This window comes from Penicillium cataractarum, assembly GCF_028827025.1.
Source record: "Penicillium cataractarum strain IBT 29864 chromosome Unknown utg000009l, whole genome shotgun sequence".
In the NCBI taxonomy this organism is placed as follows: Eukaryota; Fungi; Ascomycota; class Eurotiomycetes; order Eurotiales; family Aspergillaceae; genus Penicillium; species Penicillium cataractarum.
The window spans coordinates 289,036-313,214 of record NW_026622745.1 but is presented as its reverse complement, the minus strand read 5'-3'; the positions used below and the strand labels follow the sequence as shown (position 1 = coordinate 313,214).

General features: G+C 50.4%; 12 protein-coding genes across 12 annotated transcripts; 8 read left to right on the top strand and 4 right to left on the bottom strand.

The window, feature by feature from the left end:
- Positions 1–832: 832 nt before the first annotated feature.
- N7496_010777 (uncharacterized protein) lies at positions 833–2,989 on the top strand (the record flags this gene model as incomplete). The annotated part of the gene is made up of 5 exons (XM_056703690.1): positions 833–1,061; positions 1,114–1,397; positions 1,443–1,548; positions 1,608–2,245; positions 2,303–2,989. 5 exons carry the CDS (start codon positions 833–835, stop codon positions 2,987–2,989), a joined length of 1,944 nt encoding a protein of 647 aa, XP_056549650.1.
- Positions 2,990–3,216: 227 nt separating this feature from the next.
- Positions 3,217–5,238, bottom strand: N7496_010776 (uncharacterized protein; the record flags this gene model as incomplete). The annotated part of the gene is made up of 8 exons (XM_056703689.1): positions 3,217–3,284; positions 3,340–3,445; positions 3,499–4,339; positions 4,396–4,516; positions 4,563–4,660; positions 4,714–4,796; positions 4,845–4,981; positions 5,040–5,238. 8 exons carry the CDS (start codon positions 5,236–5,238, stop codon positions 3,217–3,219), a joined length of 1,653 nt encoding a protein of 550 aa, XP_056549649.1.
- A 2,314-nt stretch (positions 5,239–7,552) lies between these two features.
- Positions 7,553–8,704, top strand: N7496_010775 (NAD(P)-dependent alcohol dehydrogenase; the record flags this gene model as incomplete). Its single annotated transcript, XM_056703688.1, has 2 exons — positions 7,553–7,729; positions 7,799–8,704. The coding sequence occupies 2 exons, from the start codon at positions 7,553–7,555 to the stop codon at positions 8,702–8,704; spliced, it is 1,083 nt and encodes a 360-aa protein (XP_056549648.1).
- Positions 8,705–8,948: 244 nt separating this feature from the next.
- On the top strand, positions 8,949–9,336 carry N7496_010774 (uncharacterized protein; the record flags this gene model as incomplete). Its single annotated transcript, XM_056703687.1, has 3 exons — positions 8,949–9,008; positions 9,062–9,132; positions 9,195–9,336. The coding sequence occupies 3 exons, from the start codon at positions 8,949–8,951 to the stop codon at positions 9,334–9,336; spliced, it is 273 nt and encodes a 90-aa protein (XP_056549647.1).
- Positions 9,337–10,315: 979 nt separating this feature from the next.
- N7496_010773 (Zn(II)2Cys6 transcription factor) lies at positions 10,316–12,278 on the top strand (the record flags this gene model as incomplete). The annotated part of the gene is made up of 3 exons (XM_056703686.1): positions 10,316–10,378; positions 10,557–11,307; positions 11,452–12,278. The coding sequence occupies 3 exons, from the start codon at positions 10,316–10,318 to the stop codon at positions 12,276–12,278; spliced, it is 1,641 nt and encodes a 546-aa protein (XP_056549646.1).
- Positions 12,279–12,387: 109 nt separating this feature from the next.
- N7496_010772 (uncharacterized protein) lies at positions 12,388–13,898 on the bottom strand (the record flags this gene model as incomplete). The annotated part of the gene is made up of 6 exons (XM_056703685.1): positions 12,388–12,695; positions 12,754–12,816; positions 12,868–13,222; positions 13,276–13,473; positions 13,524–13,616; positions 13,683–13,898. 6 exons carry the CDS (start codon positions 13,896–13,898, stop codon positions 12,388–12,390), a joined length of 1,233 nt encoding a protein of 410 aa, XP_056549645.1.
- Positions 13,899–14,215: 317 nt separating this feature from the next.
- On the top strand, positions 14,216–16,144 carry N7496_010771 (uncharacterized protein; the record flags this gene model as incomplete). Its single annotated transcript, XM_056703684.1, has 7 exons — positions 14,216–14,241; positions 14,367–14,571; positions 14,647–14,905; positions 14,961–15,634; positions 15,685–15,750; positions 15,804–15,889; positions 15,940–16,144. 7 exons carry the CDS (start codon positions 14,216–14,218, stop codon positions 16,142–16,144), a joined length of 1,521 nt encoding a protein of 506 aa, XP_056549644.1.
- A 308-nt stretch (positions 16,145–16,452) lies between these two features.
- N7496_010770 (uncharacterized protein) lies at positions 16,453–17,608 on the top strand (the record flags this gene model as incomplete). Its single annotated transcript, XM_056703683.1, has 3 exons — positions 16,453–16,965; positions 17,019–17,244; positions 17,304–17,608. The coding sequence occupies 3 exons, from the start codon at positions 16,453–16,455 to the stop codon at positions 17,606–17,608; spliced, it is 1,044 nt and encodes a 347-aa protein (XP_056549643.1).
- A 257-nt stretch (positions 17,609–17,865) lies between these two features.
- Positions 17,866–18,845, top strand: N7496_010769 (uncharacterized protein; the record flags this gene model as incomplete). The annotated part of the gene is made up of 2 exons (XM_056703682.1): positions 17,866–18,161; positions 18,401–18,845. 2 exons carry the CDS (start codon positions 17,866–17,868, stop codon positions 18,843–18,845), a joined length of 741 nt encoding a protein of 246 aa, XP_056549642.1.
- An 87-nt stretch (positions 18,846–18,932) lies between these two features.
- Positions 18,933–20,081, bottom strand: N7496_010768 (alpha/beta hydrolase; the record flags this gene model as incomplete). The annotated part of the gene is made up of 3 exons (XM_056703681.1): positions 18,933–19,000; positions 19,056–19,721; positions 19,784–20,081. The coding sequence occupies 3 exons, from the start codon at positions 20,079–20,081 to the stop codon at positions 18,933–18,935; spliced, it is 1,032 nt and encodes a 343-aa protein (XP_056549641.1).
- A 390-nt stretch (positions 20,082–20,471) lies between these two features.
- N7496_010767 (FAD-dependent oxidoreductase) lies at positions 20,472–21,738 on the top strand (the record flags this gene model as incomplete). Its single annotated transcript, XM_056703680.1, has 2 exons — positions 20,472–21,438; positions 21,497–21,738. The coding sequence occupies 2 exons, from the start codon at positions 20,472–20,474 to the stop codon at positions 21,736–21,738; spliced, it is 1,209 nt and encodes a 402-aa protein (XP_056549640.1).
- A 301-nt stretch (positions 21,739–22,039) lies between these two features.
- N7496_010766 (glycoside hydrolase family 72 protein) lies at positions 22,040–23,889 on the bottom strand (the record flags this gene model as incomplete). Its single annotated transcript, XM_056703679.1, has 5 exons — positions 22,040–22,737; positions 22,794–23,537; positions 23,628–23,653; positions 23,716–23,753; positions 23,815–23,889. The coding sequence occupies 5 exons, from the start codon at positions 23,887–23,889 to the stop codon at positions 22,040–22,042; spliced, it is 1,581 nt and encodes a 526-aa protein (XP_056549639.1).
- Between the last annotated feature and the right edge of the window lie 290 nt (positions 23,890–24,179).

The following is a 24,179-nucleotide window of genomic DNA, read 5'->3' as shown; positions in this document are numbered from 1 at the left end:
GAAGACGCAAGTCATGGAAGTCGTGGAAGCTTCACATGTCGATCGCATTCTCTGACAAAACGCCTCGTTTCTAGGCGAAGCCGACCGGCCAGGGACGGGGGAGACCCGCGATCCTGATTGGTGGTATATCACTAGACAGGCCGAGGAATGCAGAGGCGGCAGGACAGGGGACGGGGATACTGCGGGGTTCAACGGAGATGCAGAACGCCAGCAGCAGTTATGAGGTGCTAAGGATTAGTGTCTATAGTACTCACACTAGGCATCGATGTTGCCTTGGCAGTGTACCTCAAGTTGACCAGACATGGCGAAGGTGGAACGGCAGTTGGGGATCATAACCAGGTTCATTAGGTTTACGAGCCTCAAAGGATGAACCGTTGCAACACGATCTTGACAGTTGCTGAAGGGAGTAGGGATATTCTCACTTTATCGGTGGGATGTGTCGATCACAGCACATGAATGTCACAAAGGTGGGTACGATGGATGGATTATTGTTTTACCCTGTGGAGTACTCCGTCTATCACATCACATCACCCCGCAGTGCATTGCGGCGTACACAAGCAACTACCGAACTAGCTGACGAACGATGCAAGAAGCAAATAGAATGCAATCAGCAAGCCACGAGTAGTGAGTAGCGCACTCCATCTCTGGGATTCTGTCGATCGCTGCCTCGCTGCTTTCCTCCACCCCCTGTTGTTTATGCCCCCCCTTGTAATCTTCTCCCAATTCCAACCGAAGCGAAATTTGAAAGGAAATCAGGATCTTTTGAGATATAAAAGGCTGCATCAGCGCTCGTGCATGAGATACAAACAACTGCAAACCTCTTTCCTCACCTATGGCTCCAAGACTCTGGACTGCGCTATATGCGCTAAGCTTCGGCCACGCAGCGGTCGCTGCACCACAGCTGGCCCCTCGTGCAACCGGTAGCCTAGACACATGGTTGGCATCGGAGACTACGGTAGCACGGCAGGGTATCCTCGATAATATTGGATCGAGTGGTACCTATGCTGCTAGTGTGAAGCCCGGCATTATCATTGCCAGTCCCAGCACCGACAGCCCTGATTGTAAGTGTCCTACCGACGTGAAGCGCTGGGTGTCCAAGGCTAATGGTAGTAGACTATTATACTTGGACTCGTGACTCTGCCTTGACTATGAAAGTCTTGATTGATCAGTTCAAGAACGGTGACACATCATTGCTCACCGTGATTGAAGAGTATATCAGCTCCCAGGCTTATATCCAGACTGTCTCTAACCCGTCCGGCTCCCTCTCCTCTGGTGGCCTGGGTGAGCCCAAGTTCAACATTGATGAGACTGCCTACACTGGGTCTTGGGGACGGCCACAGCGCGATGGACCTGCGCTCCGAGCCACTGCTTTGATTGCATTCGGCCAGTGGTTGATTGTAAGTTATACGATATTCTGACAAACCACGCATGACTGACACCAGATGCTCCAGAGCAACGGATACACTACCCAGGCCACCAATATTGTCTGGCCTATTGTGCGTAACGATCTCTCCTACGTTGCCCAGAACTGGAATAGTTCGGGATACGGTCAGTTTCCTCTTCGGAAATTCTTATCGAGGTATTCTTAACGCTGATGAATAAGATAGACCTCTGGGAGGAAGTCAGTGGAGAGTCATTCTTCACCACTGCGGTGCAGCACCGTGCTTTGGTTGAAGGTAGCAAATTTGCGAGTCAAGTCGGCTCTTCCTGCTCGTACTGTGACTCGCAGGCACCGCAGGTTCTTTGCTTCCTACAGTCCTTCTGGACTGGATCCTACACCCTGGCCAACTTCGGTAGCAGCCGTACCGGCAAGGACGCCAACACCCTCTTGGGCAGCATTCACACTTTTGACCCAGAGGCTGCCTGTGATGATACTACTTTCCAACCCTGCTCTTCCCGAGCATTGGCTAACCATAAAGTGGTTACCGATTCTTTCCGCTCTGTCTATACCGTCAACAGTGGTATTGCTGAAGGCACTGCCGTGTCCGTCGGACGTTATCCCGAAGACTCTTACTACAACGGTAACCCCTGGTACCTTTGCACAATGGCTGCTGCTGAGCTTCTCTATGATGCTTTGTACCAGTGGAACAAGATTGGTTCTCTGACCATCAACTCCGTCTCTCTTGCATTCTTCCAGGACATGTACAGCTCTGCGGCTACTGGAACCTACTCCTCATCGAGCGCAACCTACTCTACAATCGTCAGTGCGGTTAAGACCTATGCTGATGGATATATGAGTATTGTGGTAAGTGCATGAGCGACAGGCCCTCTGTCTCGGTTTCGTATGCTGATATCTGTATAGGAGAAATATGCCATGACCAACGGCTCCATGTCGGAGCAGTTCTCCAAGTCTGATGGCTCTCAGCTTTCTGCTCGTGACTTGACCTGGTCTTATGCTGCTCTAATCTCTGCGAACAACCGACGTAACTCCATCGTCCCTGCTGCTTGGGGCGAGACCTCTGCAAGCAGCGTGCCGGCAACATGCGTCGCCACATCTGCTACGGGTACCTACAGCACTGCCACCTCCACTTCCTGGCCGGCGACTTTGACTAGTGTATCTGGAGCGACAACCACAACCACAAGCGCAACAACCACAGCAACTGGAACCACCACTAGCACTAGTACTACGAAGACTACGACCACCGCCACTTCGACTACCTCCTGCACCACCCCAACTGCAGTGGCTGTTACGTTCGATCTTATCGCGACTACCTACTACGGCGAGAACATCAAGATCGCAGGTTCCATCAGCCAACTGGGTGACTGGGACACCGATAATGCCATTGCACTGAGTGCAGAAGACTATACCTCCAGTGATAACTTGTGGTTCGTGGATATTGACCTGCCGGCTGGCACGAGCTTCGAGTACAAGTATATTCGGGTCGAGAGCGATGGAAGCATCGAGTGGGAAAGTGACCCCAATCGCTCGTATACTGTGCCTGCCGCTTGCGCTACTACTGCTGTTACGGAGAGCGATACCTGGCGGTAGAGGATGAATATGGAAATGACGGAACAATTTATAGCGATGGATATTGGTGTGGTCACTGCGGACAAGAAGCAGCTGTGAGGAGCGAAGGGGAGAAGAAGCCTGTATTTGCTACTGTCATCAGACTTCTGATTTTTTTTGGAAATACTTCTGAACCAGTATATATTCTTGCATTCAAATTTGATTGAAAGAAAATTTAGCAGGCGAAATATGCTACCTATGATCGACGTTTATAGTTGGTGGTGTCGAATGAACAAGCCAAATAATGCGGCAACAAGGGAACAAGCGAGGGAAACAACTAGAGCATGTCAGCGAGTAATAAAAGAAACATGGTTCGAATTCAAAGAGCTTACTATATGTGTGATTCAGGCCTGCCAGATAGCAGTCGACCACAACCTCTCTGAGGTGGCCAGTGAGGTGGGCGATGTAATCGGTATCGGCCATTGCGCGTTTGATAACCTATTCCATGAGTTAGTAATGTGTCGAATTGAAGAGTGTTTCTAGAAACTCACCACCTCCGAGCCGGGTCCATGGAGGTTGCTACGAAGCTGCCGTTGAAATTCAAGACCCAGGACGCTGTTCGAGATCGTGACACCTGCAGTCATGGCAAAGCTAACCAGAAGCATGTAAATAGACGTGGCCATGGCAACCTCTTCGGCCGGTAATGAGGCAGTCATAGCAACGAATGCCGCTGCTCCAGCGATACCAGTACCCAGGCCGCCAGGAATGATGTCGAGTGACTCCCAGAAGCCGGTATGTCCATTCCAACGGAGATAGAGCAGGACGTATGAAACCGACGCGACTAAGCTCGCCACAACAAGTAGAACCTTATAGTGACCGGTGCGACGAATGAATCCACCGGCAAGAAGCCCACCCAGCGTGTTACCGATCACAGCGGGAACCAAGTGGCCACCAGCGACCGTGACCGAGGCGCGCTGCGTTACTTGGAAATACAGTGGAATCGAGAACAACATGCCCAGCTGTGCCGTGATTTGCAGTGTGGCAATGATATAGCTAGCTGCCACATTGGGTCTGCGCAGGATGCGCAAGTTGAAGATCGGATCTTTCGCGACATACGCTTCGACGAGGACGAATGCAATTAGTAGCAAGAGTCCACCACCGCCAGTAACCACAGTCAACCACGATCGCCAAGGGAAGGACTTTCCACCTTGGTCTAGCAGGCCTGTGACGGCTACGATGGATGTGCCAAGAAGTGCGATTCCTAAGAAGTCGACTTGGCGAAGTCGAGATAGAGTGTCGCGCTTCCCTGAACTTGAGGATTGGTCAACATGGAGCTTGACGATTACCAGAACAGCGGCGATGGCAAATAATGGCACTTGGAGGAGGAAAAGCCTGGAATTTTGTTAGTATGTTATCTCAAAAAAATCGACAAAGAAGGTGAGAACTACCATCGCCAACCGATAGTATCACTGAGCCATCCTCCCAAAGGACCACCGATGCTGCGGCCAAGCGTCATGGAGATATTGACATAGGCTCGCCATGTGGCGACCTCACGCTTTGGGACAATATCTAGAAGTGATTAGCTCAGTTCATAGAGGTCCAAATTCCTGCTTACCCGTGATAATCACTGAACTGATGGTCATGCACCCGCCGCCTCCCATGCCACTGATTGCCCGACCAAGGATGACCACCCACATCTGGGAACCAACACCGCTAAAACCATTCAGAGACCCCTTCTAATTTTCAAGATGGAAAGCAAAAAGTACCTTATAATGCAACCAATTCCAAACAAGAAGTATGATACCAAAAGAAGAGGTTTGCGACCGAAAATGTCGCTCAATTTGCCGTACTATCCCAAGTCAGTGCTGATTCAAAACACCAGGGCCGCAACACTCACCATCGGTTGTACGGCGCAGAGACCCAGCATATATCCAGTAGCGAGCCAGCTCGCATCGCGTAGTCGATTAAATTCGGAGGAAATGTGGCCAGCAGCGGCCATAACCAGTGTGGCATCGGCATTGGAAACGAATTCGCCTACATTCATACAGAGGTTAGCATTGTATCTATGCGCAAAAGACGGTCTTCGACGTACCAAGCAAGAGAACCGCGATAATAGTGCCCACACCCACCAAAGCATTTTTCTTCAAGTCTGGACTGTCTGACTGCGGAAGCAATGGGCTCTCTTCGTCATTTGTGTTTTTGCGCCCATTCGCGACCGGAGTGAACCCATCTGGTTGGGGCGTGTGATGGTCTGGAGCATTCTCCGTGCCATAGTTATTGTTCGCGGCCATCTTGCACCTTCAAATAAAAGACCAGAGATCAAGGAAACGCAGAAAGATTGAAAGAGTCCAAAGGACTTGGGAAAGATAAATAAAGCATTGAGTGGAAGAGAAAATCTGCTGATAATGTAGTTTAGGTCAAATTAAACGATGTTTTAATCTCGAATGGATCTCGGCCCCAATGACCCTTTACTGGGGTACTCTGGCGAGGCATGGCGTTATTCTCCGGCAGTTCCGTCTGCTTGAGAGGTAGTTTTTTCAAGTTGAAATTGGATTCTGAGCCCAATGATGGCCGTTGTTTGTGTTCTCATCGCGATCGTAAAGCACGCCATTGCGGTGGGGTCCACTTCCACGCGACCTGGTGTTTACTTGGATATTGCCGGGAAAACTGGGGAAATGGAGCTTTGGTTAACTTAAATAAGGCTTGATATATTCAATCTGACAAGACATTATATATTGAGGATTCTGGCTTGTTTATTATCTAATTTAGAATGGAGTAACATAAGAATTGCAACTATAATACGCAACCCCATCGTCCATACATATAGTTCGGGTACACGTAGTGCCGAGTCGGATCGCCATCAGGGCCCTTGATGGCATCATCCATCCCCCCACTCTTTTGTATTGGCAGCTCCCACGTTTGCCGAGTTCCCGACAGGAACAGGAGGAAGGTTTTTGAGGATGATTGGCCTTATCATCTGTCACGGACTTACGGTTCATGACGGATTATCTAACGCCTCTCTACCCCCTAGGTAACGATGCTCCACCAGGGGGCACCTCCAGCAAATCTTTTAAGCTCACAAGCCCAGTGATCTACACTTTGTATGAACCAGTGATCTATTTCAGTCATCAATTGCCCAATGGGGACTATTCCAGACAACGCTTCTCAGTTGGTTTAATTGTACCAGATTCTTAATTCTAAATCTCCACCTTGATTGAATAAGTAGAGACCAGAGTACCTGTCCAAATATAGCAAGACTTGGTTGTTGAACCTTCTTCCTTTGTTTTGAGAGATATTTCTAAAATACCGAGCCACATTGTATTTTCCCCTATTTCTTAGATCTTTGTTCGACTTGAGATTGATCAGGTAATTCTTAAATTTTTTCGGTGCCGTAAATGTAGAACGTAAGGTTGCCCCACTTGAAAATATATACTGGGGCATCAATATACACCCACCTAGTTTGCGCATATTGCAGCTCACCTTTCCGTAAGAGTACCGGGGCGGGTGTAAACATGCAACGCAGAGAAATATTCCCAGGGATTGTACTATAGGGTCTTTCTAATGCGCTCAAGTTGCGAGAGATCAATAAGGTATGGATAAATTCATCCGCACAGCAAGGTACACCTTAGATCGACATTCCTTTCCACTGCTGCAGCAAAATATGCTACAAAGCACAAAGAAAGCAGTGTGATGAAATGCATATCTATGTATCTGAAAATTTCTACACAGCCGGATGACCCGGGGATGATACTGTGCGGAGTTTGCCGGTGGGGATACAGAGTCCAAGACCGAGAACAAGGGGTCAGCCGAACCAGAGGTGTCCTGACCTGTGTCTGGGATACTATTCGGTCACATTTGACATACAAATAAAGTATGTACAGGATAATTGATCAAATCTCTTATGGGCCGAGGCCGAATAGTCAGCCGAGTATTGATTTGGTCGTAACTCCAGCGGAGCCCAATTGCTGACTCGGACACTTTCTGGAGAAGTCCGCCGGCAACCGGGGCAATTCAAAGAAAATATACAGATGACGGGCCAATGGCTGGTGGCTAACAACGTGGACTTTTAGAGGCCACGCTTGTCTCGAGATCCCAGCCGAATCCAAGTTTTCGGGAGCCATTTGCGTCATACAGGATCGGTCAGAAAGGATTTAAACAAATCTCTGCAGGAACCTGCGTCAGAACTCAAAACTTTAATTGGCCCCGACGCTGCCGCTACAAAGGTGATTGGTCGGATAGTGATTATCCAAGCCTTATCTTCCCTTTATCCCCTTGTTCTGCGGTTTAATGTCATCTTCCACCACCGCACATAACTCGGTGCTTAACCCGGAGCGGACATAGTATCAGGTTAAAACCGTGATGACACTCCACACAGTGGACTCAGTGGACCCTTCCCGGTCGCTGACAAAATGCACAAAATAAACTTGCGCCTCTGATGAGAGTGTGGAAACTTGCCAGAATTTTCGATGACCCAGTGGATGGCGATCATGATAGTGGAAAATCTGGGACACGATTCCTATATAAGAGGATAGATGGACCCAACGCAAAGAAACATATCTTCACATCAAATTCGATTCAATCGAAACGACACATCTAAAATTCACCATGGGATCCACCGATTACAAGTTTGAAGGTTGGATGGGCCTTGACCCGGAGTCTGCCAAGGGCAAGATGGTCTGGCAGGAGTTCGAGCCGAAGCCATGGGAGGAGACAGATATCGACATGCGAGTGACGCACTGCGGTATCTGTGGCTCTGATATGCATACTCTGCGCAGTGGATGGGTAAGTAGAAGGAAGTCCTGGGTTGGTGGTCTTGTGATGCAAGTATAAGAACTAACCTTGATGATTTAGGGCCCTACTCTCTACCCATGCTGCGTCGGACACGAAGTGGTTGGAGTCGCCGTCCGAGTTGGCTCCAAGGCCGAGGGGAACATCAAGGTTGGAGATCGTGTTGGTGTTGGTGCGCAGAGCGGATCTTGCCTGAACGTCAATGGCGACTGCGAAGCCTGCGCCAACGGCCTTGAGCAACACTGCAACCGCCTGGTCGGAACATACAATGGTACCTATGCCAACGGTGGCAAGTCGTATGGTGGTTATTCGCTGTACAACCGATCCCCGTCGCACTTTGTGATTAAGATCCCCGATGCCATCCCCTCTGCTGAGGCTGCGCCCATGCTTTGCGGTGGTATCACCACATACTCTCCTCTGCGCCAGCACGGCTGTGGCCCCGGTAAGAAGGTTGGCATCGTTGGTGTTGGTGGCCTGGGTCACTTTGGTATTCTCTTCGCCAAGGCCCTGGGTGCTGACCGTGTTGTTGCCATTTCTCGCAAGGCCAACAAGAAGGAGGATGCGTTGAAGCTGGGTGCTGATGCTTACATTGCGACCGACGACGATGCTGACTGGGTAAAGAACAATGCCCAGTCTCTGGACTTGATCATCTGCACCGTTTCATCGTCGAAGATGCCCATCACCGGATATTGCCAGCTCCTGCGCACTCGCGGCACACTCGTCCAGTTGGGTGCTCCCGAAGACGGCGGTCTTGAGATCCCAGCTTTCGCCTTGATTGGCAGGGGCATCAAGCTTGGTGGTTCTATTATTGGTAGCCCCGACGAAATTCGGGAGATGCTGGACCTTGTCGTGGCCAAGAACGTCAAGCCCTGGGTTGAGGAGCGGCCCATGAAGGATGCCAACCAGGCGATCCAGGATATGAATGATGGCAAGGCTCGTTATCGTCTGGTGTTGAAGAACGAGTGGTAAATGATCCTCAGGCCAGTTTTGAAGACTGGCGTTTGTTGTGCTCTTATAGATTAGCGTGTTTGCATAGACGGGGATCGTGTTACTCCCAAACAGAAAGAGCGTCTCACTCTGACGTTTGCCTTTTTGCATGGCACTTTCCTCTACGATAATTTCCAGTAGTTCCCTTATTTACTCTTCAACTTCTTCAATTCTCCTTGTCAACTTTCCCTTCTCCCACTTTCAACGAGACATCATACTCTTCAAAATGCCGACCGACAACAAGGGTGCGTCTTACACCTACAAGAACTCGGGCACCAACAGCCAGGTAAGACCACTGGTGATCATGACTGTCAGACATCAAGGCTGATCTTCTTCCAGGGCAATCACTACTGCAGCCGTGACTATGGATCGGATGCCGTGAACCAGAATTCCTACCACTACTCCAACCAGTATGTATCTCCTTGATCAGGGATTTCGATTTCATGCCTTGAAACTGACAGACGGCCAACAGGGATGGCTCCTACTACTACTCCAACTCGGATGGTAGCACTTACTACAACACTGGCAAGGGTGAAGCCTGGTACACTCCTGCCGACTCGAATGGTTCCTACTACTACTACAACACCAGCCAGGAAAAGTCCTCGAATAAGTGACCAGGAACTCCAATGCTCTTCATCAATTGGCAGATTCCAGTCTGTCCGTTTGTGATGCCATGATCTTTTGGGATTGAGTCTGCCTTGCTGTTTCTTTTGGGTTGCTTTATGGAATGGCGCATATGCAATTGGCAATCGTGAGCGTACTGCGCCCTGCTTTTTTTAAAGAAGAATAGGGGATTAACTTGGAGTTCCTTCATACTTGGTTCTTGAATTGATCAGGCTCTCCCACACTTTCTCCCACTGGTATATGTTTCGCAAACCGAGAATCCCCCTACAGCATACTGTCGTAACAAAGTAACATGCCCACGGATACATTAATCACGTCGAGGAAGCCCATGAGATACCATATGGTCAAGTTCGACTTTGAGGAGCCTGAGGATTTTCTAGATGAACACCACGATACTCCTATGCTGAGAGAACAACCTGCCAGTTACTTCTGTCAACCCAATTGAACCTGCTGAGCTAGTTTCTAGCCAGCACCAGAATACTATGAAGTGATTCTAGCTTGGGTGAATCACACTAACGGTCGCGATTTGAACCAGTTGGCTCCAACAGCTTTAGCGCTGACCAGGATCCCTGTAAAGTATACTATTCATTGCATGAACTATTGATTGGTAGTTTCGACTCGGTGCCAAAATCTAAATCGACAATGCAGTCCCGAAATTGCCGAGAATCTGGGGAAATTTCAGGCATGTCGGCTGTCAGCTTTTCTCCTTGTCAACTTCCCCGCACTTGAGACTGGGCCGACTAGACTGTTTGAGGCGATGAACGCCACTGGCACTTTTCCAGTCTTCCAATTGGATCGCCTGCAAATTCAATTCCACTTTCTTCCCCCTTATCGACAGTCTGACAGCCCCGTCGGATCGGAAGCTGCCGATAAGAAGAAGCTGAGCCAGAAAAAGAGACCGTCGCTTCGCGACTGCTTTCTCCCCGCTCCCATGATGCTACTGCTGTTGCTGCTCCTATCGTGGCCGCCATGTCTCCCGCGCAGCAAGCCATGAGTGCCCCCGGTCGAGTTTGTGCTCGATGCGCTCGTATCGTGAGGCTCAAGTCCCCCATTTGTCCAAAGTATAGCGCTAATTGCTTATCGCCGCTAGAAACAACGATGCGACGGTGACCAGCCCTGCTCGCGATGCAAACGTACGATCTAGTCAACCCCCATTGAGTTTCTCAAACTGGTGGAATCATAGACTAATGCTTGGCCGGATGATTTACAGGTCTCGGCCATGTGTGCAAGCCACGGAGTCCCACTGAGAAGGAGTCGGTGGGCGTCTCTCTGCCTGCGACGGCCCTACGGCGACCTCGGGCATCGCGGTCCCGTGGTGGATGTCTATCGTGCAAGGCGAGGTAAATTCCCTACCCGTGGTGGAGTTGCGCGGTTCGAGATAGTTTCCGCGAATGCTGATCTGGATCGCGGTCCTAGGAAGAAGAAGTGTGACGAGAACCGCCCTCGATGTAGCGACTGCCGGCGGTTGAATCTCCCTTGCCAGTGGTCCAATGCTAGCATATCTGAGACAACCGACACGCCCTCGTCATCTTCCCCAGATTCCCATGCGACGGCCTCACCTCCCCAAGATCCGATTACCATTTCCGACGGCGATCCGCTGGCTGTGAGCTCCTTGAGCTCTATCACCCCGGAGGATGACGAGGAGTTTATTGCCACGCTGTTCCCACACCCATTACCCAAGCAGAATGCCGTTATACTGCCCCTTGAACGGTCTCCGATCTCCACAAATCCATATCTCCGTGGAGAAGAGGACCGGTCCCTCTTCAATCACTATATCCACGTCGTGGCACGGGCCCTGTCGCGTTCGCATGATCCCGATCGGAACCCTTTCCTCGTGACGCTTTTGCCGCTGGCGGCCGCGTCTGATGCCGTGACGAGTGTCATTCTCAGTTTGAGTGGCTGTCATTGGAGAAGAGTCTACCCTAGTATCTGGGGATGCGCGTTGAAACGGCAAGGACAAGGTTGGTGAACCCTAGGCAATATAGCATTGTGTTTCCTCGCTAACAGTGCGGCAGCATTAACCCAAGTCAACAGCTTGCTCGGCCGATCCGACCGTCAATGTATTTTCGAAGCCTGTGCGACAGTTCTACTACTATGTCTAACAGAACTGTTCGACGGCACATCAAAAGTGTGGAAATGGCACCTCAAAGCAGCGAGCGCCATCCTCAAATCCCCCGCATTTCAAAACCTTGCCTCCACAGATGAGTGGACCTTTTGCATCAGCCTCTTCCACTATCTTGACGCCATGTCCACTATCTCCCGGTGCAAGGCGCCTCTTTTGCACAACAGTGACAGCATGGCCGAACTGACTACCTCCCTTCGCCGAAACAGCGTACCCCAGCTAGAGCGCAGCCAATCAACGGATGCCATCTACGGTATCTCGCCCGCGCTCTTCGACTTTTTGGGAATGGTCAATTTACTGGCCAATCATCGGAGTAAGCGTGTGGACGAGCTATCCGAGATTGGCTTCCGAACGGCGGCTTCACACCTGGAGAATCGGATCGATGAGTGGCGCAGAGATCATGACCAGATCACCGAGCTGGAGCCTGAGACGGAGCGCGCTACAACCGCGTTTGAATGGGCGATCCGACTGCGGCTACATCAGGTTGTGGAGGGATATGACCCACTTCATCCATTCGTGGAGCGGTCGATTACCATTATCCTTGATTCTGTTCAGCAAATCCCGTATGCTAGTCGGGTCGAAGGGTGTTTGCTTTTCCCGTTGGTTATTGCGGGGTCAAGTAGTATCAGTATGGAGCGACGGATGATGGTCAAGGAACGTCTTATGGTGATGGAGAATACGCTTGGATTTGGACATATTCAGTATGCGCGACAATTGTTGGAGACCGTGTGGAATGGTGCTTCATGTGCCACGGATCTCAATTGGGCCGCGGTGCGCTATAGCAAGTTCCCCGGTGTCGTGTTTGTATAGCTTAGATGTGGCCATGTATTACGATGTCAGGTTAATGAGAAGCGATTTGATACATTCGAAAATAATTCATTGCTAAAACACATTTAACGAAATAGTTACAAAATTCCTTCTAGTTTCCTGCCATTAACTCGGCCAGGTGATCCCTCATATTATACCCGCAAACCTCCTCGATGGTCAGTTTGCCTGGTCGGTCTGCTGATGAGCTCCATCCAATTCGCTCATTCAGATTCTCACGGGCTCGGAAGCTGGCTTCTTGCACTCGTGTGGCACGGGGCTTACGCAGCTTCTCATATAGTGACAGTCCTTCCAAAACACTGTAGTTCTCCCGGAAGTTCTTGTTGAACACGATTCCTAGAGCACCGGCATCTTCAAAGGCCATGCAGGATCCTTGCGACTGGTCGGGCATCATGGGATGAGCTATTTCTATCAGTTAGTGATACCAAAATTGGAACTCAGCTTTTAGCTTTTGACATACCAGCGTCTCCAAGTAGGCACACATTGCCTTTCGCCCAGTATGGGTACGGTTGGTGTCGATATACTAGATTCAATGTTAGCATATGCTTGGATAGGTCCGAGTCATTTCACGTACAGCGCCACATCTTAATATCCTCAGCATTCAGCATCAATGTCTTCATTCGGGGATCCAAGTCTGGGAATGTGTCCACCAGTTGTTGCGGCGAAGCACCAATGTTCCATCCATCCTCGCGAAGGTTGTTAACTGACGCTGGGTAGAAACAGTAGCAGCTGACAACCTCGCCGTTACTGCATGGGGACATGACGATCTTGTTGATTCCAAAGCCACCCCAGTACTCGATGGCTTCATTTGAGATGTAGTCTTCCAGGCCGAGAGAGCGAAGCTTGTCCGCCCCGATGATGCATCTGTAGCAACATGAGGTAGACATTTCGAACTCGGGAGTAATGCCAATTAATTCACGGGTGAGCGACTGTAGGCTCTCCAATTAGCTTTGTAGATTTGTATTAGAATCATTTGACTTACGCGAATTCCATCGGCAGCGACAATCAGATCCGCAGTGGTCTCGGTTCCATTTTCGAATCGGATAGTACCTTGCTCATGGTTGACTTCGGTGGCCTTGTGGTTCACCTTCAAGACACAGGCTGGGCCCTCGCCGGGCTCTTCAAAGGCAGATTTAAGAAGCTGCTTGTGAATGTCGATGCGATGGAAGTTGTTATAGTCCTGTAATTGTTAGTTTTGGTAATTTGAAATAGCAATACTCTGTCGCATACCGTGCCGAACTTGGACTTGTAGTCGCCAAGTGGGTATGTGCTCTGGACTTCACCATCAGACCAGTTGTGCATAATAAGTTGCTTGAGGATGACCTGACGTTCATTGTTAGGTCATAATTCTCCGTTCCTGTTGATCTGCGCCTTTTCTTCTTGGCTTACTGGCTTGGCTGCTTTCACGTCGATTCCCCATTCCTCAAGGAAGCGCGACCCGTTGGAGGCTGCACTCAACGACGCGCCTACTTCGCCCGCAAAATCGTATCGCTCATAGACGGTGACATTATGTCCCTGGCGACGCAAGGATACAGCAGCTGCCAGGCCACCGAGGCCAGCGCCGATAATGGCGACTTGCAGTGGCGAGTCCGTACGAGAAGGCATGTTTACAGCGGAGGAATTGATTATTGACATGAAGGTGATGAGTTCCAACGACTCTTGATCTATCTAGAATATATACTCGATCGCGTTGAGGTTATTCTTTCTCTCCATTGCAATTTGCGTCGGATGGTGCCACCTTCCATCCTCTTTCTCAGCGACGGCCGCTCTTATCGCTCGGTAGGCGACGGCTGGAACCAAAGAGGGGAAGAGCACGCTAGTCTGTGCCACGCGAGTTTATCTATCCGACGGCTGCGTCTCTTGGCTTCTCCGCTGCCGATCTTTGCCCCAATCGTTACTTCGCCTCCCTTAATGCCGGGTTCATGCTAATCAGTCTTGAGTGTCTGGGGTAAGGAAGCTTTGAGCGACGTGTGCTAGTCACTATCTTGTTCTGGCTGGTATCAAGTGCCCCCATTTCCTTCTTAAGAGTGGCACTGGCCAACGCCATGTCATAACGTGCTTGTCTTACCAAAGACTTCATCTGAAATTTATCCCCAAGTTATCCATGATGGACAAGAAAGATAATGAGTTCGCAACTAAACTCGAGCTGCCCGAGGATTGTGCCTTGGGTAGTGTGACCGACGATGACAAGAGACTACTTCGCAAGATTGACCGGAAAATCCTCCCGATCATGTTCTTGACTTATTTTCTGCAGATGATTGACAAGATCTCGATCAATGTAAGTGCAGACAGGGGACATTGCGAGGAGAGCGGAGTTCTTGGGATACCTGCTAACCCGAACTTCCAATTCTAGTATGCAAATGTGATGGGCCTACAGACTGACTTGGGCATGCACGGCAATGACTTCTCCTGGTTAGCAACAGCCTTCTTCATCGCCTACGCCGTGGCAGAAATTCCGCAAGGTGCTCTGTTGCAGAGGTTTCCCGTTTCCAAGGTTCTCGGGGCCAATGTATTCTGCTGGGGCATTATTCTTTGCTGTTCATCGGCGGCCCAGAACTTTTCTGGCATGTTGGCACTTCGCATTCTCCTAGGCCTTATGGAAGCCGTCATCGGTGTGTTCAAATGCTGCAATGCATCCCGAGAGGTGCTCAAACTGACTATCGGTAGCTCCTTCACTCACAATGTACACTTCGATGTGGTATACGCGAGCGGAATCGACTCCTCGCTACGGTTTCTGGTACTGTGGACTTGGTGTTGGGCAGATCATCGGTGGTCTTATCTCGTTCGCTGCTCAGCACGCCCCAGCAAATCTCTCCTTCGGCGGATGGCGCATCATGTTCGTCGTTATCGGCGCAGTCAATATCTCGGTCTCATTGCTCGTTCTATTCGTTCTCCCGGAAACCCCAACAAAGGCCAAATTTCTCACTGAGGAAGAGAAGCAGCGAGTATTTGAAAGGTTGAACCAGGATCAAGCTGGTGTGGGTGAGAAGGTGTTCCGCTGGCGATCCGTCCTCGAAGCCTTAGCCGACTTGCAGACATGGCTGTTGGTCTTGCTCACTATTTTGATTACCATTCCTAGTGGTGTCATTACCACCTTCTCGTCCATTTTGATCAAAGGATTTGGCTATAATTCCAAGGAAAGTGCGCTGCTGAATATGCCCTCGGGTATTGTCAGTATTGTGTCGACTATGGTCTCCACATATGCGATTGCCAAAGGATTTTCGCGCTGGCTGGCTATCGATCTTCTTTTGCTTCCAACTCTCGCTGGGTCGTGTCTTATGTCTTTCCTTCCAGCATCAAACAAGGGGGGATGTTTGGCAGGTATTTATCTGGTCAATACTGTGAGTACGAACCCCAACTTGTGTGTCGACAAGGTCACTGACTTTCCTAGACGGTCGCTCCCTTGGCATTGATCTACGCGTGGACTGGCGCAAACTTCAAGGGATACACGATGAAGGTGAGTACCGTAATGCTCTCTCTACGATTGAAGGATTCCACTGACTCTAGCAGGTGTCTGGTGCTGCAATTATTTCCGCCGGATTCAGTGTTGCAAATATCATTGGGCCTCAGACGTTCCAAGCCAAAGATGCTCCTCGGTACGTCAATTGCGAAATATCCAGTAAACTTTTCTAACTTTGATGACTAGATATATCCCTGCCAAAATCACCCTCGTCGCAGTGAACGCCGCGGCAATCGTGATCTCAACCTCTCTGCGTCTTATGTATGGAAGACGCAATAAGAAGGCCGATCAGCTGGGTGTGCCAGCCCGTAGCTCAATGGAGGCAAGAATGGCCAATAAAGGTGGTGTGCAGGATGTTCATGACGATGAGAACTTCCGTTACGTGTATTAATTGTTGATCTGTATCCGCTTGCCACCAAAATGGAATTGAATTTGTATACTCGATACAATGACAACTTAAATTTAATTTCACATCATAGTAGCGTATCCAAGTTTACTTTCGTATTCTAGACAAAGTATAACCAGCACAAAGTCTGCCAGAGCAATTTCAAGTGCTCACTTTCCAATTCGCGATATTATCTATCCGACGGCCGCGCGGGTAGCCAGCCGACCCTCCGACCCGCCCAGATACCTATAATATAAGATATTCAAGTCGACCTCGTCCTCAACTTGTAAACACCGAATTCCATATACCTCACAATGGCACCTGTCCAACCCGGGGCTCTCGTCCTCGTCACCGGTGGCAACGGCTTCATCGCCGCCCACTGCATCGCAACCCTCCTACGTTCCGGCCACTCCGTCCGAGCTACAGTACGCTCAACCGAGAAAGCAGAGGCAACTCGCCAAGCATTAGAAAAAGCCAGTGTCCAGAATCTTACCTGTCTCGAACTTGTGGTTGTCGAGGACCCGACTGATCTTCAGGCACTGAGTCCCACGTTGGAAGGTTGTCAGGCTGTATTGCATCTGGCATCGGCTTTCAACTATGACGCCGTACCTGGAGAGTTTGAAGAGAAGCTCATGATTCCTGCTGTGAAGGGTACACAGGTTGTATGTGAGGCTGCCCAGCAGCATCCGTCCATGCGACGGGTTGTCATCATGTCCAGCTTTGCTAGTGTGTACGATGCCAGTCTGGGTTTGCAGCCTGGTCGCGTGTACACGGAGGAGGATTGGGCGCCGTTGACTTACGAGGATGGTGTAAATGCATCGGCCGTGGTGAGTGTCAGAGTGTGACTCGTTTCATCATATTATGGGCTAATGTTTCCCAGCCGATCGCATACCGCGCGTCCAAGGTCGTTGCCGAACGCACGGCATGGGATTATGTTCGAGATCACCAAGTTCAGTATCAATTGGTGACTTTGTGTCCAGGAATGGTATTTGGCAAGATGATTCATCCCATTTCTTCGCTGGCCCAACTCAATGCGAGCAACCAGATTGTCTGGGGTGTGTTGAGCGCTGGACGAGACGGCGAGATCCCCCCAACAAAGGCGCCGGGTAATTTTCCCTCTCGGTATTGAAATGCGATCATCTGCTAATATGAAATCGGGATATAGTTTGGATCGACGTTGAAGATCTCGCCGAGACGAGCCTCAAAGCGTTAACATTCCCCGAGACCAAGCACGAGCGTTTCCTAGTGACGCAAGGATCTTACGATACACAGGAAATTGCGGATATTATTCGAGGACGATTCTCGGAAAAGCATAGAGCACCTTTGGGTGAGCCTGGCAAGCGTATTGCGGATACTCATTACTCCTGTGATTCTTCTAAGGCGCAAAGGGTGCTCGGGGTTAAGTTTCGGGGATTGGAGGAGTCGATTGTGCCGTTGGCAGAGCAGTTGTATGATATGGAAACGCGTTAAATAACGTGTTACAGTATTGAGTCAGGTAGTCAGAATAACTAGTGATAACTGACAATGTCAGATCCTTCTTTCTAAAGCATTGCAACTTGATTGGGTAAATGGACATCGCTTCGGTCATAACGTGTTTAGTGGCTTAAGTCCGAGGAGGCTGACTAGTTCCTGACATCCTTGTCTCGTAGAGCTTATATAGAGCAGTCTCATTGTTACTCCAATCAAAACCTCAGATAACTGTTATTCTGTCAGTGAACGAACCGATAATGTCGAATGCTACCAAACAAACATGGCTTATCACCGGCGGTTCCTCCGGACTCGGTAAATCCCTCGCGATAGAAGCTTTGGAAAAAGGACACACAGTCCTCGGCACTACCCGAGAAATACAAAACGCGCAAGAGACATTCCCTGAATTCGAAGAGAATGGTGGTATATGGTTTGCTTTGGACCCGGGCAGTGTCAATGCATACGACCAAGCAGTGAAGATATCAGAAGCCCACGAAATCGACGTCGTGGTAAATAATGCAGGTTATGCTTTTATTGGGAGTGTGGAGGATACGAGGTATGATTTCACAGATACTCAAAAAGGAAGTACAATGGTGCTAAGGTTGATTTGAACCAGTGAGGAAGAGGTGCGCTCGCAAATGGAAGTTAACTTTTACGGTCCACTTCGCATCATTCGAGCATTACTTCCCAAAATGCGCGTGAAGAAATCAGGGAGCATCGTTCTGATAAGTAGTGGAGCTGGGTGGGTTCATAAACCTAAGACATTATCTCTAAGATTTCTAACAATTCCGACAGATTCATCGCAAGACCCGCTCGTGGCACGTATTCCGCAAGCAAGTTCGCGATCGAAGCTATTCACGAGTCCCTTTCCCATGAAGTCCAAAGCTTCGGCATTCGAGTGCTGATTGTGGAACCGGGAGCTTTCCGCACGCCGTTTGCTAGTCGGATCATTACTCCTGCTCAGTACCAGGGCAATGGGGGTTTCAGTCTCGGATATCGAGGGACCGCCGTAGAGCAGATGGTTCGTGGGATGAGTAACAGTACTGAGTTTCTGAGTTTAGTGAAAGGAGATCCCCAGAAAGCTGCAAGAGTAATATTGAAGGCTGTTGAGGAGGGACACGAGTATCTCCGCTTGCCTCTGGGAACTGACTGTGTGGTGGCATTGGAAAGCAAGATTGGGAGTCTTCAGAGAGATTTGGATTTGACGAGGGAGATGGCAAGTTCTACTGATGTTGAGTAATTTTCAAGAAACATACCAGTCGTATTTCAACGTAACAAAGATGGTTATCAATTCTATTTCAATTATTTCAATCATCCTCTATGCGTCCTATTGGTGCAAGGTAGCCTTAATGTGATCCGCCGTCATGTCGATAAACTCCTTCGCTTGCCATAAATCTGCGATAACAGTTAAAATCTGAAAACGATTGTAATACTCCCAGGGACAACTCACCTTTATCCATGTGCATGAACGGGTGTGGAACGCCCGCAAATCGTTTTTGGGCGACCTCATTCCCACCCTCAATCAACTTCCGTGCATAAGTCTCGCCCTCGTCGCGCAGCGGATCACAACCCGCCGTATAGATCACCGTCTTGGGGAGGCCAGTGAAATCCGGTGCCTGCAGAGCATTGGCATACCACTTGACGGCAGCCAATTGTGCGTCTCGCGTTGGTCCCTCGGAGGCGATGCTCTGCCACTTGAGATTATCGAACCACTTCAACCGCGCCCAGTTCAAGGTGGGCGCGTGTTCCATGGACTGCATGGAAGGCCACGGGGCGTCAGCGGCTGACTTGTATTTGGAGATATCATCGATTGTGGGTGTGCCGACTGCGACTAGCTTGAGGGGGATTTGGGCATCGCGGGCGAGATGTGCGCAGATCAGAGCGATGTTACCACCAGCGGAAACGCCGCCGAGGGAGACCCGCGTGGGATCGATGTTGAATTTGTCGGCGCCGTGGGCAGAGATATATTGCAGGGCAGCGAAGGAGTCTTGGATACCGATGGGGAATGCGTGTTCTGGGACGAGTCGATAGGCGACGTCGATGACGCAGACGTTGGCTTTGACGCAGATGTGCTTGCAGATGTGGGCTTCGGTGTCGAGATCCCCCAAACCCCAGCCTATGATACCGAGTGAATCATTAGTATCGCTGTACGGTTCTTTTTGATCGTGTTTCTCTTACCTCCTCCGTGATAGTCCACATGCACAGGCCATGGTCCTGGGGTGGCAGGCTCGTACACTCGAACGGGAATCAAGTCGCCATTGTGACCGGTCACTTCACTGTCGTAAACGCGCGCACAGTCTGGCGCTGGACCCGTACCATACGAGTATAGCACCGAGTATTTCGTGCGCAACACAGACAGATCAATTGGACCAGCAGGAGTATTGGCGACGTGTTCGTTGTAGAGTTGCACAAACACTGGGTCGAGGTGGGGGAGCACCGCGGGGTGAATGGGGTTGAGGGCTTCGTGGGAAGACATTGCAGCGATGAATGGTCGTGAAGAAATGAAGATGAAGTTGCCTTCGATATAATCTTATATCGAGCAGGCACTTCCTCGATCGTCACATTGTGTGAGTCGTGCGCCCGTCGCGTTGCGCGTAGCCGACGGTCGGAAGGTGCCGAGTTTGAAGCTCGGAAGGAGGAGCGAAAGCGGGGAAGTTGATTCGGAGTTTAGATTGGAGTACTTCCAGCGGCAGTTAATTCCCATGGAAATCACCGTTGGCTTATCTATGCGACGGTCTCTTTTCCGGTTTCTCTTCATTTCCAAACTCCCTCCAATTCAACTTCGGGGTTCACCTATTTACACAAAAAGGACTCCCCCCAGACGAACAATGTACTTCTCATCAAAGCTATTACTATTACCATCGCCATGGATCCCGTGCTTATCGTCGGTGCTGGCATTGTCGGCCTGACCCTGGGCCAAGCCCTGAAACAGAAGAACATTCCCTTTGAGATTTACGAACGCGATGCGACACCCGATGCCCGTGGCCAGGGATGGGCTATCACCCTGCACTGGGCGCTAGAGTATATGTGGAAGATGTTGCCTGAAGAGACACTCGCGCGTATTCAAGCCGTCCAAGTCGACCCGGACGTGGCGCGGAATGATAATGGCAACTTCCTCTTCATCAATCTCGAGACTGGGGAGCCCAAATATAAGATTCCTCCCAGTACTCGATGGCGAGTGAATCGGGAGAAGACCCGTCGGGCTTTGCTACAGGGGATTGAGGATCATGTCCACTGGGGCCGACGAGTAGTTGGTGTAAACCTGCCCAACGATTCCAACAAAGTCCAATTGGTCTTTGAAGACCAGACCTCCGTGACGGGTCGTATCGCCGTCGGTGTCGAAGGAAGTCGCTCGATGGTGCGACAAATTCTGCGCCCAGATTCATTCAACAACTCCCCTCTTAACATCAACTTTACCGGTGTCGCCGTCGACTTGACACCAGATCAGATCAAGCCCTTGAGGGATATGGACCCATTACTGTTCCAGGGATGCCATCCACCCTCGGGAGCCTTCTTCTGGTTCTCCATGCTGGAGACACCTCAAGTAAACGGGACGGCAGGAACGGCAGATGAACGATATCGCGCTCAAATATGCATGTCCTGGCCAGTAACGGGGCCCGAGGACGAGGTTGCCGTGACGGATGAGGCTCGCCTGGCGAATATGAAACGCCGTGCGCAAGGATTTGTACCGTTTTTGCGAGAGTCGGTGGACCGCATTCCGGATGGCACGCCAGTGACAGAGATCAAGTTGGCGGACTGGGAGTGTCTGTCGTGGGATAACCATTCTGGTCGAGTCACGTTGGCTGGTGATGCTGCTCATGCAATGACAATGTGTAAGCTTTTCTTAAGTATAGACAATCTGGGAATCACGAGGCTAACCTTGGATCATAGACCGGGGAGAAGCAGCCAATCATGGCCTACTCGACGCATATCGACTAATGGAAGCCATTGTAAAAATTTACGATGGCTCCGCAACGCCCTCAGTGGCTATTGATGAATTTGAGACGGAGATGAGGACTCGAACCAGTCGTGCTGTACGATTGAGTCGGCAAGCTTGTGTAGATGCACATGATTGGAGTCGACTGGACGAGACGTCTGCCATTTTAACGAAGAGGGCCATTGTCGGGGAATAAGTGATCATGTACCAGAATAAATTTCGATATACCTTGAACGAATCCAGAATCCAGCTACCTACATCGTTATCACCCTCGCCTTTGTATTCCTTAAGTAGAAGATTCCTTTGAGAAGAAAAGACAAGTTTCATTTTGCTATGAGAGTGGGAGGTAGCTGCATGGTCAGTATTCGGTAAACTCCAAAGACTGTCTATAAAAACCGGTTCCAACTCTTCAAGCCGAAACACTATAGCAAATAAAACATGAGCACGAAGTGTATAAAAAGGTACGACATCTCTCACAATACTCTCCAATCTGGCATTTACAGAAGGATCATGCCCAGACCAGTCAGCAGGGCAGTGGCAGCGTAGGCACCGATCTGGAAGTAGCCAACGGTCACGCTGGAGTGGACGTTGACAGCAATACCAGCGCTGGAGGAGGTGGACGAGCTCGAGGACGAGTCGGCAGTAGCGGTGGCCTCGGTGGTAACGGTGCCAGTGCCAGCAGTGCCGGCCTCCTTGATCTGAGCCGAGCAAGTACCGGTTGCGGCAGTGGTGGCCTTGGTAGAGGCAGAGCTGGAGAAATCACAGGCACTGGAGTCCTTGTCCTGCTCCTTGTAGTACTTGTTCAGGGCGAAGGCGAGCTTGTACTTGATCTCGCACATGCTGTACGCACCGTACTCGCCGGTGGTCGCGTTGGCGCTGACACCGCTGCAGTCAGTGTAGCCGCAGACAGTGCTCAGGAGTGTGCCCATCTTGGTGTCCGAGAGGCTGCTCTTGGCGACACAGGCGGACTCTTCGTAAATGCAGTCGCAGAGGTTGGCGTCCGGAGTCGGGGGCAGTGGCGAGGACTTGGCTTGCCAGCCACTTCCCACAGTCGGGCAGCTCTGGAGAACGGTGTTGGTCGGGGTGTAAGAAGCCTTGTTGGTACCGGTGGGGTCGACGCTGGCGATCTCGCTGGAATAGTACTTGAAGTCGGCCATGGTGCTCACGCTAGTGGTGTCGACGACGGAAACCAGACCTGCAACGATGAATGAGCTCGATGCTTCCAGCTTTTTATCTTTGATCATAACTCACCGTAGTTGTTAGTCTCCTGGAAGTACATGTAGACGATACCACCAGACCAGACCTCAGCCATGGTATCACCGTACAGAGCCTTGACCTCGGTGAAAGTGCGAGGAGTGACCTCGTTACAGCCATACTCAGCAAAGAAGACGGGGACGGTGTAGTTGCGGAACTGCTCAGTACGGTCCTTGTATCCAGACTCGGCATAGGTCGAGTTACCGCACCAGGAGTAGATGTTGTAGCCCCAGAAGTCCACGGACTCGTCGTCGCTAGCGCAGTCAAAGTAGTTGGCCAGGTCCACACGGATAGACGAGACATCAGCAGTGGCGTATCCAACACCCATGGACCGGTATCCCTTCTCCTTGATGTAGGACTTCATATCACGAACGGCAGCCTTAACAAAGGCGGCAGAGTCAGTAGTGGCAATGGTGTTGGCGACCTCATTACCGGCGAAGAAACCGATGGTGTTGTTGTACTGGGAGAGCTCGTCGATGACACTGGTGTAGCGAGAGTACAGGTCGGTCATCCAGTTGGGGTCGCTACGGTCAATGGACTGAGTTGGGTCCGAGAGATCGGAGATCAGGTAGATGCCTGCCTCGGAGAGCAGCTTCATACACTCGGAGTGGTCGGCACTGGCATTGATGGAGTAGGTACGGATGACGTTGGTGCGCAGCTCCTGGAGAATAGGGATATCACGCTTGCAAGCGGTGGCATCGGCCAGGGGATCCTTGTAGCTGGTGCTGTCACTAGTATCCTCTGATTGATGGTGATGATGTTAGTATTCAATGTTTCATTGTTCGACGTCAACTTCTGGTCGGGTTGAACTGGCAATGATCATGAACATACGTTGATACGCGACACCACGGAGGTAGCTATTAGATGATTAGCATGGATATCGTCAGGATTAGCAGCAGAACTCTGCCAGTTGACTCACAATTGAGTGTTGTTGCTGGAATAGAAGAACTTGGATCCCTGATATCAAACCCATAGTTAACATCTATACACCTCTTCAAACGATTCCAGAATGCCGGACCTTGATCACAATAGGGTCCAGGTCCGCCACGGCGGCCGTGACCAGCGTCGCCAGCGACAGCAGAGAGAACCTCATGGCGAAAATAGGCTTAGCGGATCCAATCGATGCCGCAGAATATAGCTATAGCGAGTGAAACGGGAGGACGGCCTCCTTCGGGTCGGTTTAAGCGCAAGAAAAGAAATACTTGAAAGATGGAAAGAGAGTGTTTGAATGAGTGAATGTTAATGTCTAAATGCCCTCCAACGAAGAAGTATCCATGGTGGCTTCATCTCCTGTGGCCATTAATAACCTCCCATCCCCGTTTCGGCCACCCTGATTTGCCATTTGCCCCTGAGCACTCGAAATGGGACGCGTACTGGCATCCA